At 37.8% G+C, this 13,804-nt stretch overlaps 1 protein-coding gene across 4 annotated transcripts in view; it reads left to right on the forward strand.

Annotated features, from left to right (window-relative positions):
* The first annotated feature begins 3,267 nt into the window (after positions 1-3,267).
* Positions 3,268-13,804, forward strand: part of LOC131689325 (uncharacterized) — a 90,246-nt gene continuing 79,709 nt past the window's right edge. For 3 of the 4 annotated variants that reach the window (XM_058974332.1, XM_058974333.1, XM_058974342.1), the window contains exon 1: positions 3,268-3,732. Coding sequence is in view for 1 of the 4 variants with exons in the window: in XM_058974342.1 (XP_058830325.1) it covers position 3,732 (1 nt within the window). In the remaining 3 variants the exon portion in view is untranslated. Of the gene's footprint in view, positions 3,733-3,946; positions 3,965-13,804 lie in introns of those variants that run through there. The other variant, XM_058974339.1, reaches the window with a different exon arrangement.

Raw genomic sequence — 13,804 nt, forward strand, 5'->3', positions numbered from 1 at the left:
TATGGCAATAGTATGCCATTGCATATGAATTGTCTCGTAGACGTCAATTTTCTTTGAGGGGGTATCTGTGTTGTTTACCTTGAAGCCGGTAGCTAATGAACAGTGTTTATGCTTTCAGATATCAATTAGATTCAACGACAGAGTCGAGTTCTGTCTGCAATCAATTGCTCCCGCTCTTTGATTCTGAATTTCTTTCGTATTCGTATTACTTCTTGAGTCCGGCTCCTAAGTTAATTTTCTTGTGCTCGAAGAAAGCAAAAGAGGAAGAGTTCGGAAGGAACAAATAGTAGTTACATAGTTGCACAGTGGCACATGGTTTCTCGCGTGCCCATATTGGCACAATGGGAGGAGAGCAAAAGTTCCCCATACGCTGACGACTGCTGTCGTTTGTACCGACATGCGGACATAAATATGGCATGTGGGCCACAAAACAAATAATATAGCAAAGTTGGCCACCTAATTGAAAACGAAAGTATCCGATGATCAATGCGGACTTTCGATGGCAAACTTTAGTAATTGCTGCGGCGATATAACTCGATCAACCATTCAATCGAATTGTACTCGAATTGGCTATATTTGTGTTGTTTCTATGGTGCTCCCCCTTGATGCGATTGTTTTTTGTCCGATCATCTATTGTTATTACATATATCGATCTGGAAACCGAAAGTCGAACGCATTTGATAAGTACAATATTTGTAACTCTCTGACCTGATATGTACCACGTACAATTAAAAAATGTCAGATTTTATTGTTAGTAAATGTTGCACAAGTCACCTACCTAGATGCACAATTATCGCCCACCATACAAAAGTAGGACAAATCCTCAATAGTTTAATACAGTAAGGAAGGGGGGAGGAGTGGGGAGGTTTCTAAGGTTTTCAATGTGAAAAACACATTTTTTCCAATTTATTTTAGAAATTTGGATAAAGCGAATTGATTGAAACTATATAATGTATCATTTCAATAACATTCTGTAATCTTTCTATGCAAAAATATCGACAACCGACTTTTGTAGAGCATCTTTGAAAAAACACGATTTGCGGTGTTAATTGCCATTCAAAAACTACTTAACCGATTTATTTCAAACTTTTCATAGGGGAGTCCGGGGCTAGTTGGCGGTTGGGCTAAGTTGGCGGAATTCCTTTTTCTCCGTTTCTATTAGACTGCCTCTCGTTGTATACCTCAAGTTATGCGAAACCACCTATTATCCAATGTATTTTTGTTGCAAAGCATTATGTTTTGTAGAAGTTGTGGGCGATATTGTGTTTTCGAGCATACTAAGTGAATTTTCTAAATTTTAATCGCTGTGTTATTTAGGGTGATTTTCAATTTATTTCCCGAATGATTTCAGTATTCGTATAGATATTATACCTACCCACGGACAAAAATTATTATTTGAATAGTTTTCCATAATAGTTGGGGTAAGTTGGCGGTGCTTTTGAATATGGAGTACGCGTCAAAGTCAAAATGCCGGAGTATTAAGACTGAAATATGGTCGGTGTTAAATCAGACCGGACTAAGTGACAAAATATTGATATCGAGAAAAACGAGTTTAAAGTTTCAATCGCAGCATCCTTTACATTATGACTGAAAATTTATTTTTGCTATAATCATTGTTTATTGTTACATATTTCAAATCTGGCAAAAGTCAAATGTAGTTGACGATATTCTTTATCCAGAGCTATCATTATCTCATTTTTTGATGTTTTGCGACTTAGTCCGGTCTGACTAAACACCGACCATATAATGACAAATGCCGGTTAATATACTGTTTTCTTGAGAATGTCTTTGCACATTCCATAACTACCCCTGGAGTAATTGAATCTCCATCTGATTGCTTATTTATTGGCGTATCTATGCATACCTGGTTTTTCGCGTAACATATTATTGTCTATATAAAAAACAAAAACAATGCAACATATAAATATAAATATTTAATAAAATTCAGGGATGTTTCCAACAGTCTGCCTTTTTATGCAACGAGTTCTATTTTGCAAGATCTACCTAAATCAAAGCGGTAAAATAAAAAAACTGAATACACCGCCAACTAACCCTTGACTCCCCTACACAATTTAAATATAAAATACCCAACCCCTAAGTTGAATTTTTGAGATAATTTTTCAATTAGAGCGTTTCTACTCATAAAATGGCGGTATTTTTAGCCTTTTTCCAAATGAGTATAAAAACCCCTTAATTGAAAGAATATCTCAAAAACTCAAAGTAGGGGTTATGTATTTTTCACGTACAATGCGTACACAAAATAAAGTATTTTTTTTTTTTTGAATGGCAGTCAACACCGTAAATCGTGTTTTTTTTCAGAGACATTCTACAAAAAGCTTCATCACCGAGTCGCTTGTCGATAATTTTACATTAAAATAATTTCAGAATGTTTTTGAAATGATATATTATAATGCACAAATGCTTCAATCAGCTCGCTTCACCCAAATTTCTTTAAAAAATAGCAAAAAAGTGTTGTTTTCACGCTGAATCCCTTACCCTCTTTCAATATGAATATAATATTAAAATGCACTTGCACTTCACTGTCAAAGTAGATACTAGTACTGTAATCTTCGACAAGGTTCAACCTTGAAGCAATACCTGGGTGTCAGTATTGCTATAGAACTAAATAAAAAGATTGTCGTTAAATGTAAAGTACGCGCAAGAAAAAGATATTTTTATATAAAGATAATGGTACAATTAAAATAATTATGAGTCCAAACAATAAATTGAACAAGTTGCATTTCATTACAGTTAAATACTCGTGAATATGTGGGTCGTCGCAACGTCGGTTTTGAAAAAAAAACAATTCAAAACTCAGACAGAACGGTAAAAAGAGCCGTTGTACCGTCAAGTGAGACCACTCATGCATTCACAAGTAAAAGGCATCCGTATTAGTGTTTCGTCACCATGCCCATTTGAGAAAAAAAAACCCAAACTCTCATAAACGAGCAGAGCGACAGAAATATTTGATGTGTCGTCAAGTGGGACCATTCACTAGTACGGACAGCCAATCTGGAGCTAGCTAGGTGAATTAATCCCTTCGAAATTCGAAGCTGTTCAAGAATACCACAACCCGCAAACGAAGCTACGCATAACGCCTGATGATCGGGCGGAAAGATGATCGCGTGTTCTGCCGAGCCACCGTTTGCAGCCGAATGAAGGCTATATCTTTGCGCCAGCACTTGAAGGAAAACCGCCAGAGTGAATCCCTCAGGCTATATAAGCTCCTGTACCACATGGTTAGGCTCTCTTATTTCCTGAGTCCGTGAAAGCCACACAGTGATACAAATTCGACAGTTTTATAAAGATATATAATTATCTTAGCTATTTGGTTCCGGAAGCCGTTACAATTACCGGAACTTTATAATTCGGCACAGTTATTCGCCGTAAGTTCGAAGTGACAATATTTGCACATAGTTTGAGTGCATAAAGTGACACTCGGTGCTGGAAAATCTGGACCTTCCGTCAGCCAAAATTAAGGCCAGATTCTTCCGAAGAAAAGTGGCAGTGGCTCAGAAGTGTCGAACGGTCGTCCGTCAACAAACGACCACGCTAATCCGAGTGAAGCTAACGGAAGGCCGGAGGATGTTCCCGGCGGAAGAGCTGGACGAGCAAGCCACGCGGTAAGACAGCGACGTAAACCGGTGGCCATCGGCCGGCGGAACACACGGACAGCATCAGCAGCAGCAACACGTGGAAGCAGCCATCGTCGACGAATCAACGCAGTGACCAGTGAGTTAATAAAAGTTTTCTCATTCCTCGTTTGATTAAAAGTAGTTTCCTTTAAATTAAATTGGTTGTTGGACTTTTCTGTTTGCCACATTTCTTGTGTGCGCCTTTAAAAGTGTTTTCAGGTGTGACCAAATCCTGGTTAGAGTGTGCAGATGGGTTTTCCCTAACGCGGTGGCCGACCCTGTGAAGCTATAGAGGGTCTTGTTACTGGGCTAGCCGGCCATTAGTTACAGTACCTACTTCAACTGGTCGGCGTTAAGTCAGACCGGACTAAGTGACAAAATATTGATTTCGAGAAAAACGAGTTTAAAGTTTGAATCGCAGCATCCTTTACATTATGATTGGAAATTAATTTTTGCCATAATTCTTGTTTATTGTTACATATTTCAAATCTGGCAAGAGTCGAATGTAGCTGACGAAATTCTTTATCCAATGCTATAATCATCTCATTTTTTGATGTTTTGCGACTTAGTCCGGTCTGACTTAACACCGACCAACTATAAGTCGTAGTCGAAATACTAGTATCTGTTTTGATAGTGTAGTGCAAGTGCATTTTACCATTATATATAGTTGAATTAAAAGGAAGAGGTTTTATTTTAATTGTGACAATCCACTAAGTCGCTCAATAGCACTTTTCAACCAAAAGAGCCAACTTGAGTATGCTGTGATCGCATATTGTTTTTCGGGAAGTAGAGGGAACTATGAAACATATTTTTTACCATCAATTTTAACAATAGCCACCAAGATCACAGTGGGCCAGAAAGAGAAAATAGCTAGATAAAACCTCTAGCGCTTTGGATAGGAATTTTTTGGAAATGCTGTCTTCAGTAAAGTAGCTTGATTTTACCTGCCTTCTTTTGGTGATGTAAATTAGTTCGAATGTTCACTACGTAGGGATGCTATCTCTCTTATTTCGCATTTTGGAGATTTTTGGCCTTCGACAAAGTTTTAGATCGATTAAAACTATGACGAGTTGTCGAAGACATCATAGCTCTATATCTATAAGTAACAAAGCTATAGCGGTATTTTATAAAATTTCACTTTACTTCGCGTTTTGCCTTTCTCATATACAAAGTATATAGAATCACTCTGAACAGTTCGTCGAGATCGGAAAATGTCTGTGTGTATGTGTGCATGTGGAAAAAATGTCATGTGGATTCTCGAAGACGGCTGGACCGATTTGCACAAATTTAGTATCAAATAAAAGGTACAAGCCCATCGGCTGCTATTGGACTTGCGGTTCCGGAGTTACGGGTTGAAGAGTGCGGCTACAAAGTAAATTCTCATATAAATTGGTGTCACCATGATATTAAAATGATGCAAAACTTATTAGAATGTATGCAAAATTACTTGGATTTACCAGTCTAGATCAATAGCCGAAGTCGCTTTGACCACATTGGCCATCTACAACGGTTCTTGATTCCGTTTAAGCAGAAACTGAAAAATGCTCAAAGAAGGGGGGGAGCAAAGGAAAATTTGGAAATCAAATTGGCATATAATTCGAGATAATCTCCAAAAAAAATGACTTTTTTTAACTTTGGCACATTTTTGTCATATAAAAAAGTTATGCAATCACTCTGAACATGGCCAACCTTATCCCGGCTAGCTGAGATAAATTTTCTGCATTTGAACAGGGGCGTAGCTAGCCCCTACCCCTTCAAGCCTCCCGTCACTCCCGCGCAACCCCCCCCCCCCCCTTCATCAAGCCTCCCAACAGATCCCTCTTAAACGAGCACAGCATCTACCCTCTTTAGACCCACCCCTCTCTCATCCCAATCACCTTCACCCAGTAGGCATATCAACATAGGTAGGGGGTGGTTCGGTTGTGGGTTATTCATCCCCTTCACACACCGCATGATAAAATTAGTTAACCGAAAGACAACATTGAGCTAATGCTACTTAAGCTAATTAAATATTATATATTTTTTCTTCAAGCAGGATCCAGAATAAAAAATTTTAGTGGGTCAGAAATTTCGATTTTGAAATGAGCACATTAGGGACCATTCATAAATTACGTAACGCTTTTATGGGGGGAGGGGGTACGACAAGTTATGACATTTTGTGACATAGGGAGGAGGAGGAGTTAGTTAGATCGTTACGTAACATGTTTTCACCGAAGAAAAAATTGTTTTTCTAGGAATGTGTTACGTAATAGGGGAGGGGGGATGGAGAATTTTGTGGCAATTTTTGCGTTACGTAATTTATGAATGATCGCTTACGTATTACGAAATAACCACATTTAATACAAACTAGTCAAAAAATTTGGATTGAAATGATTTAAGATTGAAACAACTTCAAAATTGAAACCAATTTAAAATTTCTTAACAAGTTGAAAATTTTCGAGGGAGTCCGGATTCTGCCGCTTGTTTCAAGTGTTTCACTGTCGACACATAGTATCTCAAGTTAGTGGCTGCCGATCCATTGTGTGTATGTGACAATCGTACTGAATATGGTCAAGGCTCCGAAAATGGCAACCACAGACGAAATTTTTTTTATCAATTTTTGCGCCAAACTGTTTTCTTTCCGTATGTATGTATCCTCTAATATTAAACAACATGGATGGCGAGACCAAAAAAAATGTTTATGCCTGTCATTTATTAAAACTTGTTGATGCTTTTTGCATGCCCTGAAAATGACTAGAAGACCGTAAGGAGATAAAAAGGTCAATAAAATCCATAATTTTGTCTGGAACCACATTTTTCCATCGTAGTCTAATATAAATTTAATGATATTGCTTGAAAGTTTGAAATGAAAATGTATTAATGCTTATTTTTAATTGTGAATTAATGGAAAACAAATATCTAGTAACGTGACAGATCGAAAATTCGAAACAATTTTGTGAACCCCTTCAACAACTTGCACAAGCGGTACAAGCTGAGAAAAGCGTTTCAAGCTTTAGCTCAGGTAGGCCCTTTAGGTTTTGTGCTAGGCTGAAACGTTCGTGTCTAGACTGAAACTGACAGTATCAAACCAACAGCGTTGGATTATTGTCTTCAACAAAAACTTAGTTCGCCCAAATATTAACTAGACGAAACCAAAACCTTAACTAATTTTTTAGTTGAAATTGTGATGAATCGGTTTTCCGTGTGTGTTCTCGCAAATTCAAGGCCAACGGAACAGACTTTGCCATTTTAGTCGGGCATCCTCCAAACCCACTGCGAAAATTTTGTAACGTCACAGACGCATTAAAATGAGAATAAAGCGAAAACTGTTCATGATAGAAAACAACTTTCTGTAGAAAAAATATGGGGTTTAGCCACCTTAATAATGTGCAATTGTGATAGAATCTGATTTTATCGTTTTTGCAAACTTATCTTATGCGTAAACTTGTAACGTGACAGACAGAAGCCTTGACCATATGTAATAGACATTTTCACCATTATATTGAACATAACCTGCCATCGATTCGTAGTTTGGACAAATAAGAAAGGCACAACTGCACCACTAGGTGGATTAAAATAGGTTTTTTGTATTATTTTTTCATATTCGTTACTTTTATCAATTACAACGTTACTATTCTATCAGAACTGATAATGTGCGTCTATTATAGAAGATTTTGCGAATTTTCGATGAATTTTGCACAAAATATGTCCAAAATTAAAATATCATAATTTTAAAAATAAGTTTTCTAAAATCGTTGCAATTTTTGGCAAAAAGTCCTCCACGTTCTTTTTTTTTTTATTCTCAAACAAATGTGAAGGTCGCCAAACGAGATAACATAGTTCTCACAAGTCTCCTATCTCATGCCTCCACGCGAGTCTAAGTCTATTGACGACATTTGAATGGCTGGCGTTTTTCCGAAATTTGCATTTTTGCATTTTTTAATAGTCCCAAGTAATCCACGTGGACTGTTATTTGAGAAATTTGAAAATAATTTTTAGCTGTTTTGCTGTTAGCAGTCAAAGTTGACTATGGAGGCCAGTACTAACTGGCGTCCCAAAAGGGGCTAACCCCACATATTGTCTTTTGGTAATTCGAGTTTTCTCGTTCGTTTTCTTAAGTTTTAAGAAAAAGTGTTCAATCGATTCGCCATCAGTAAATTTTATGTTGCAGCTCACAATCGGTTTTCCGTGTGTGTTCTCGCAAATTCAAGGCCAACGGAACAGACTTTGCCATTTTAGTCGGGCATCCTCCAAACCCACTGCGAAAATTTTGTAACGTCACAGACGCATTAAAATGAGAATAAAGCGAATACTGTTCATGATAGAAAACAACTTTCTGTAGAAAAAATATGGGGTTTAGCCACCTTAATAATGTGCAATTGTGATAGAATCTGATTTTATCGTTTTTGCAAACTTATCTTATGCGTAAACTTGTAACGTGACAGACAGAAGCCTTGACCATATGTAATAGACATTTTCACCATTATATTGAACATAACCTGCCATCGATTCGTAGTTTGGACAAATAAGAAAGGCACAACTGCACCACTAGGTGGATTAAAATAGGTTTTTTGTATTATTTTTTCATATTCGTTACTTTTATCAATTACAACGTTACTATTCTATCAGAACTGATAATGTGCGTCTATTATAGAAGATTTTGCGAATTTTCGATGAATTTTGCACAAAATATGTCCAAAATTAAAATATCATAATTTTAAAAATAAGTTTTCTAAAATCGTTGCAATTTTTGGCAAAAAGTCCTCCACGTTCTTTTTTTTTTTATTCTCAAACAAATGTGAAGGTCGCCAAACGAGATAACATAGTTCTCACAAGTCTCCTATCTCATGCCTCCACGCGAGTCTAAGTCTATTGACGACATTTGAATGGCTGGCGTTTTTCCGAAATTTGCATTTTTGCATTTTTTAATAGTCCCAAGTAATCCACGTGGACTGTTATTTGAGAAATTTGAAAATAATTTTTAGCTGTTTTGCTGTTAGCAGTCAAAGTTGACTATGGAGGCCAGTACTAACTGGCGTCCCAAAAGGGGCTAACCCCACATATTGTCTTTTGGTAATTCGAGTTTTCTCGTTCGTTTTCTTAAGTTTTAAGAAAAAGTGTTCAATCGATTCGCCATCAGTAAATTTTATGTTGCAGCTCACATATCCGCGAACTCGATATAATATTGTGTTTAGCATTGGATTGCATTGTACGTTGACGTTTCGGCCCAAACAGTCGCTCCTGAAGGTTAGTATCTATTTTCTATATAATATCTATTTCTTACACAAAAGTATATTGTTAAGCATAATTTTTAGAAAATTCAAGCGAGAGTGTCATTCATTGAATGTTGACAGAGCAATAATTGATTAAGAGAAAAACGGTACATTGTGGTCGGAAAATCAAATATTATAGAGTTGTAGAGTTATGGTGTCTTCAGGCAAGTTGCTGCATGGCACCTATCCTTTTATTTGGTTGAATCATACTAGTTCGGAATTCTGTCGCTAGGGCGGCGCTGTTATCAACTTTTTAATAAAGCTAGATAGAAATGTGGTGTCTTCGAGAAAGTTGTAGGTCCAATCATTTTAAATACAGTGAGGACTCGATTCCATCAGTCCCCGATTTTATCAACCGAGCAAATCCTTTCTTGATCATATTTTTCTTATCTTAGAGATCCAAAATATGCAAAAAAATCGAAATTTTGTGCTGTCAGACCCCCTTAAGGGAAATTTAAACTAAATAATCAGAAAAGGTTATGAGGCTATATCAAGGGACTACAGAAGAATATTTTAAGAGCTTCGGTTTATTGAAAAGAATGGAACAAATATGTCCAGATTTTGTCAATGTCCCCCTTTTATCAGCCTAAACGTCACAAAGGAGCTTATAAGAACGGGTTTTTACTGTATATCTTCTGAAGATGTAAACTTTGTAGGTCCTGTATGTTTCGAGATAGAGCATATATTTTTTGGTTAAAAAATTTACTTTCAGATTATGTTTTCAAAAATCCGTTATTCTGAAGATATAATTACCTGAACTTTGTTGTTGACATCATCTTTCTATCTCGTTCCATTAAAAAGTTTATAACAGCGCTGCCTTAGCTACTGAATTCCGAACTAATAGGAAATAATCAAATAAAGCGCTAAATACCATGCAACAATTTTGCCAAAGACACTCAATCACAACTCTAAAAATAAAGATAAATAAAAGACGTGTGAATTGTGGATTAGCCCCTTTTGGACGCTAGAATTAGCCCCTTTTGGACGCTAGACAATATGGGTTAATGAACTACTAATAAAATAATGTATTTTTATATGTTAATTTGGAAATGCGGAAGTTTTTTTTTTCCATTTCCTGTAAACATGCAAAATGTGGGTTAGCCCCTTTTGGACGCCAGCCATTCATTTGTAGACCGCCGACGACTGGGTGCTGTCAGCCTTCTGCCGATAGTAGCAGAATGGGAGGGTGCGAACAATCCTAGTCGAGAAAACACTACCGTAAAAATGAATTTTCGGCTGTGGTCCAGTAGGAGGTTGATAACAGTTTATTATCTTTCTCCGGACAAAACCAGCCTAGAGGCTGTGTGGCATCCGGCGGGTTGAGGTATCTCAACCAAGAATTGATCCACTGGGTTCCTGTTCCCATGTCGTAAGAGGCGACTGAAAACAGGAGTCCTCAAGTCAAGGTGTTTCTCCGTGCCGAGGACTGAATGGCTGACAGGACTAAAATATGCCAGTCGCGCACGGAGTTTCATGGGTCTTACCCTTGTTGTGTTACGCGAATCTCTGACACAGTGGCCGTTTGTTTCTTCACAAATAGTGAAATTTAAATGATGGAAATGTCCCTAATACCCATTTCGGGGTTCGCTATAGGCGATTATAAGCTAACGTGTTTGGTATTTTCTAGTTGATGTACAACAACTGCTGATGATAAAATATGTATTGCTGTAATCGAGTATGGTTAGAGTAGCACAAATTAATCTTCAGCATAAACGTACAGCAACCATGAATCTATCCCGCCTTGTACAGGAAGGAAGAGCTTCTATGGCTTTGGTTCAAGAACCGTATTTCTATGTTGGAATGTTACTTACACCCGTCTTCGTAGCTTTCAACAAAAATGGCATGACAAATGCACGTGAAGTGCCTCGTGCATGTATTCTTACGAATAGTGCTATTGACGCATGTCTTATATCCAACTTCACAACTCGCGATATCACGGTAAATATAACTGTTGACAATATAAACAAGAAATACTCTATTGATCGGCACATTTGCCGCATCGCCTTCTGATGATTTCAAAAGGGTTGTATCATACTGTAGCAGAAATGGGTTACCTCGCATAATCGGCAGTGATGCAAGTGCCCACCACATAATATGGGGCAGTTTAGATATTAATTTGAGAGGCACCGAATCAATTAAATACTTAAGTAGTATAAATCTGCACATTCCCAATGCAGAAAAACGTCCAACATTTGCACGAGCTGGCAGAGAAGAGATGTTAGATGTAGCTCTCTGCTATGACGGTATTACGCATGACTTGGCAAACTGGTTCGAACTAAACGAGCTCGAACCGTCGTTATCTGCTCATAAGTACATCGTCTTTGATCATTTAAACGTCTCACTAGATATCGTCACATATCGTAATCCCAAATCTACGAACTGAGACCTCTACGAAGAGGGCTTGGCGACTAGGTTTCATGGGTATTTTCCGACGATTGAATCTCCAAGTGACTTGGATGAAGTCGTGGATAAAACAAGCTCATTCATAGTAGCAGCATACCAAGAGGCTTGTCCACTCGGAGTTATGCGTGCTTTTAGAGGAACACCTTGGTGGAATACCAAACTTGAAGTGCTTGGAAAAGCCTCTGCACAAATGTCTCAAGTCTCAACGAGTCTAGTAGATAAAATAAGTTGCTTTCGAAATCGAAAAACTTTCATGTCAGTTCAATTAGAACTGCTAATGGTGAATAATCGTCTGACGAAGAAATAGTACTCAACTGTCTTTTTGACACACAGTTTCCAGGCTGTACAGAGCTATCACTGACGACTGCCCCCGAGTTCTTTTCAGGTAGTCCTGATTTTTGGGCATTTACTCGTAGAATTGTGACAACCGAACCGATCAAACGGGCAATTGAAAGTTTTGCTCCCTATAAGTCTCCGGGAAAGGATGGAATCATTTTAGTTCTACTACAAAAAGGATGTGAGCACTTCAAGCACATTTTGAAAAAGGTTTTTATTTATAGTCTTGCAACAGGATACAAGTTTGGGAGTTTTTATCGATATTGAAGGTGCTTTTGACAACGTATCTTTCGAATCCATTTCAGAAGCAGCACGAGGTCATAAAGTACCTTCATATATCACGAACTGGATACACGCAATGCTTAGCAACTGACATCAGTGTTCATCGTTAATATAAGTAGAGATAAGGAAGCTGAGTGTCTGCGGATGTCCTCAAGGTGGTGTGCTGTCACCACTTCTATGGAACCTTGTCGCCGATGGCTTGTCGAGGAAACTTAATGAGCTTGGGTTTCCGACATGTGGTTTAGCCAATGATTATCACATAATGATCACCGGTATTTGCATTAACACACTTTTTGATTTGATGCAATAAGCCTTATGTGTTGTTGAGCAATGGTGTTTTCATGTTGGACTATCAGTTAATCCAAATAAAACATCAATGGTGCTTTTAACGCAACGAAGGATTACAACCGGAGCTCGTCCATTGCAGTTCTTTGACTCTGAAATTATTATCGCAGATCAAGTTAAGTACGTTGGGGTAATTCTGGACTCAAAACTTGATCCGATTTTAATGCAACTAGTTTCATTTTGTAGAAAAATGAAAGAACTTGATTGGCGATTGTAACATATGTGCTAAGTTTGCTGGTTGGTAAAACCTATGCACTAGTGTCTCTAGTCCAAACTAGGATAGCAGGTTAAATAAAAATCTCTCAAAATCGAAAGATTTTCAAATGAACTCTTTAAAAACCAGAGATGGAGTTTAGACGATTTACGAAAAAAGTTCTCAATTGTCTCTTCGATGCTCGTTTTCCAGATTGTATCGATCCGGAGCTGGATTATGTTCACCGATCTCATTCCTGTGACTCGTACTCGTGTGCGTTAGTACGCACATTAGTTATCACTGTTTCGGTTCAAGTGGGCAGTTCACAGCTTTACTCCATCCAAATCGCCTGGAAAAGATGAAATCTTTCCCTTGCTACTGCAAAAGGAATTTGGTATTCCGAAACATGTCTTGAAAAAGATTAGATTAATACAGAATTGAATCAATTGTCTTCTCTGAATTGTTTCTACCATATAAGTTTCAACTGTACAAGCTTGGGAGGGGCATACGACGCCGTACAAAGTAACCGTTTGGATCACGTTCTAAGAAGCTTTCTACGTTTACTTTAAGAAAACTTCTTTGGAATAACCCATCCATCTAGCTCTCTATAATCAATCTCGTCGAACATTATTGACTATCCCGATATTCTTATAAGAATTCATTTTTTGTACGTATTCATGGTATCGTTTGCTTCTACGGATTCATAGGAACCGCACAGCATACGGCTGTGCAAAACCTAGTTAGTAGAGTGGTAGTGTGTTAGTTAGAATTACCCCTTTTTAACACTAACAATAGCATTAATATCCCAGTAAACGAAAAGGTGGCTAGGCGAGTTAAACTAGATGCTGGCGATCGGTGGGCTATTGAAACTTTATTGTATCTCCGCCGTAACTTGCTGTTGACTATAAATGTAGTGTAGGATGTACTGGAATCTGGGTTCAAACGTTGTTCTATTTGATGTTGTGTTGCATGCTGTTCTTCACAGTTATCCTTCCAGACTCGGCCAAACTTTTGAATGTTATCAATACCACATTACGCCCATGATTTAGTTAATTCCTGATAAGTTCACTTTTCCCTTCTGGCTTTTTCATTTCACAGCGGAAACGCGGGAAAAAACTATACAATGTGTGCAGTGGATAATCAACAAACCGGTAGGAATTGAATGCTTGCTTGTTTTAGTGAAAGCTATAAAAGATCCGGTGTTTTTAGTTTTTTTCTTGATAAAAATATTTCAATACCGCTATTTTACCGGTACTACCGGTATTGAGGGCGTCTGTACCGCAGAACTGGTTCTCGCCAAAAAGGGTCAGTACTAGCTGGGATGTGTCTATGGCGACAAAAATTTACGAATAGCGGTC

This window comes from Topomyia yanbarensis, chromosome 3, assembly GCF_030247195.1.
Source record: "Topomyia yanbarensis strain Yona2022 chromosome 3, ASM3024719v1, whole genome shotgun sequence".
NCBI classification, from domain to species: domain Eukaryota; kingdom Metazoa; phylum Arthropoda; class Insecta; order Diptera; family Culicidae; genus Topomyia; species Topomyia yanbarensis.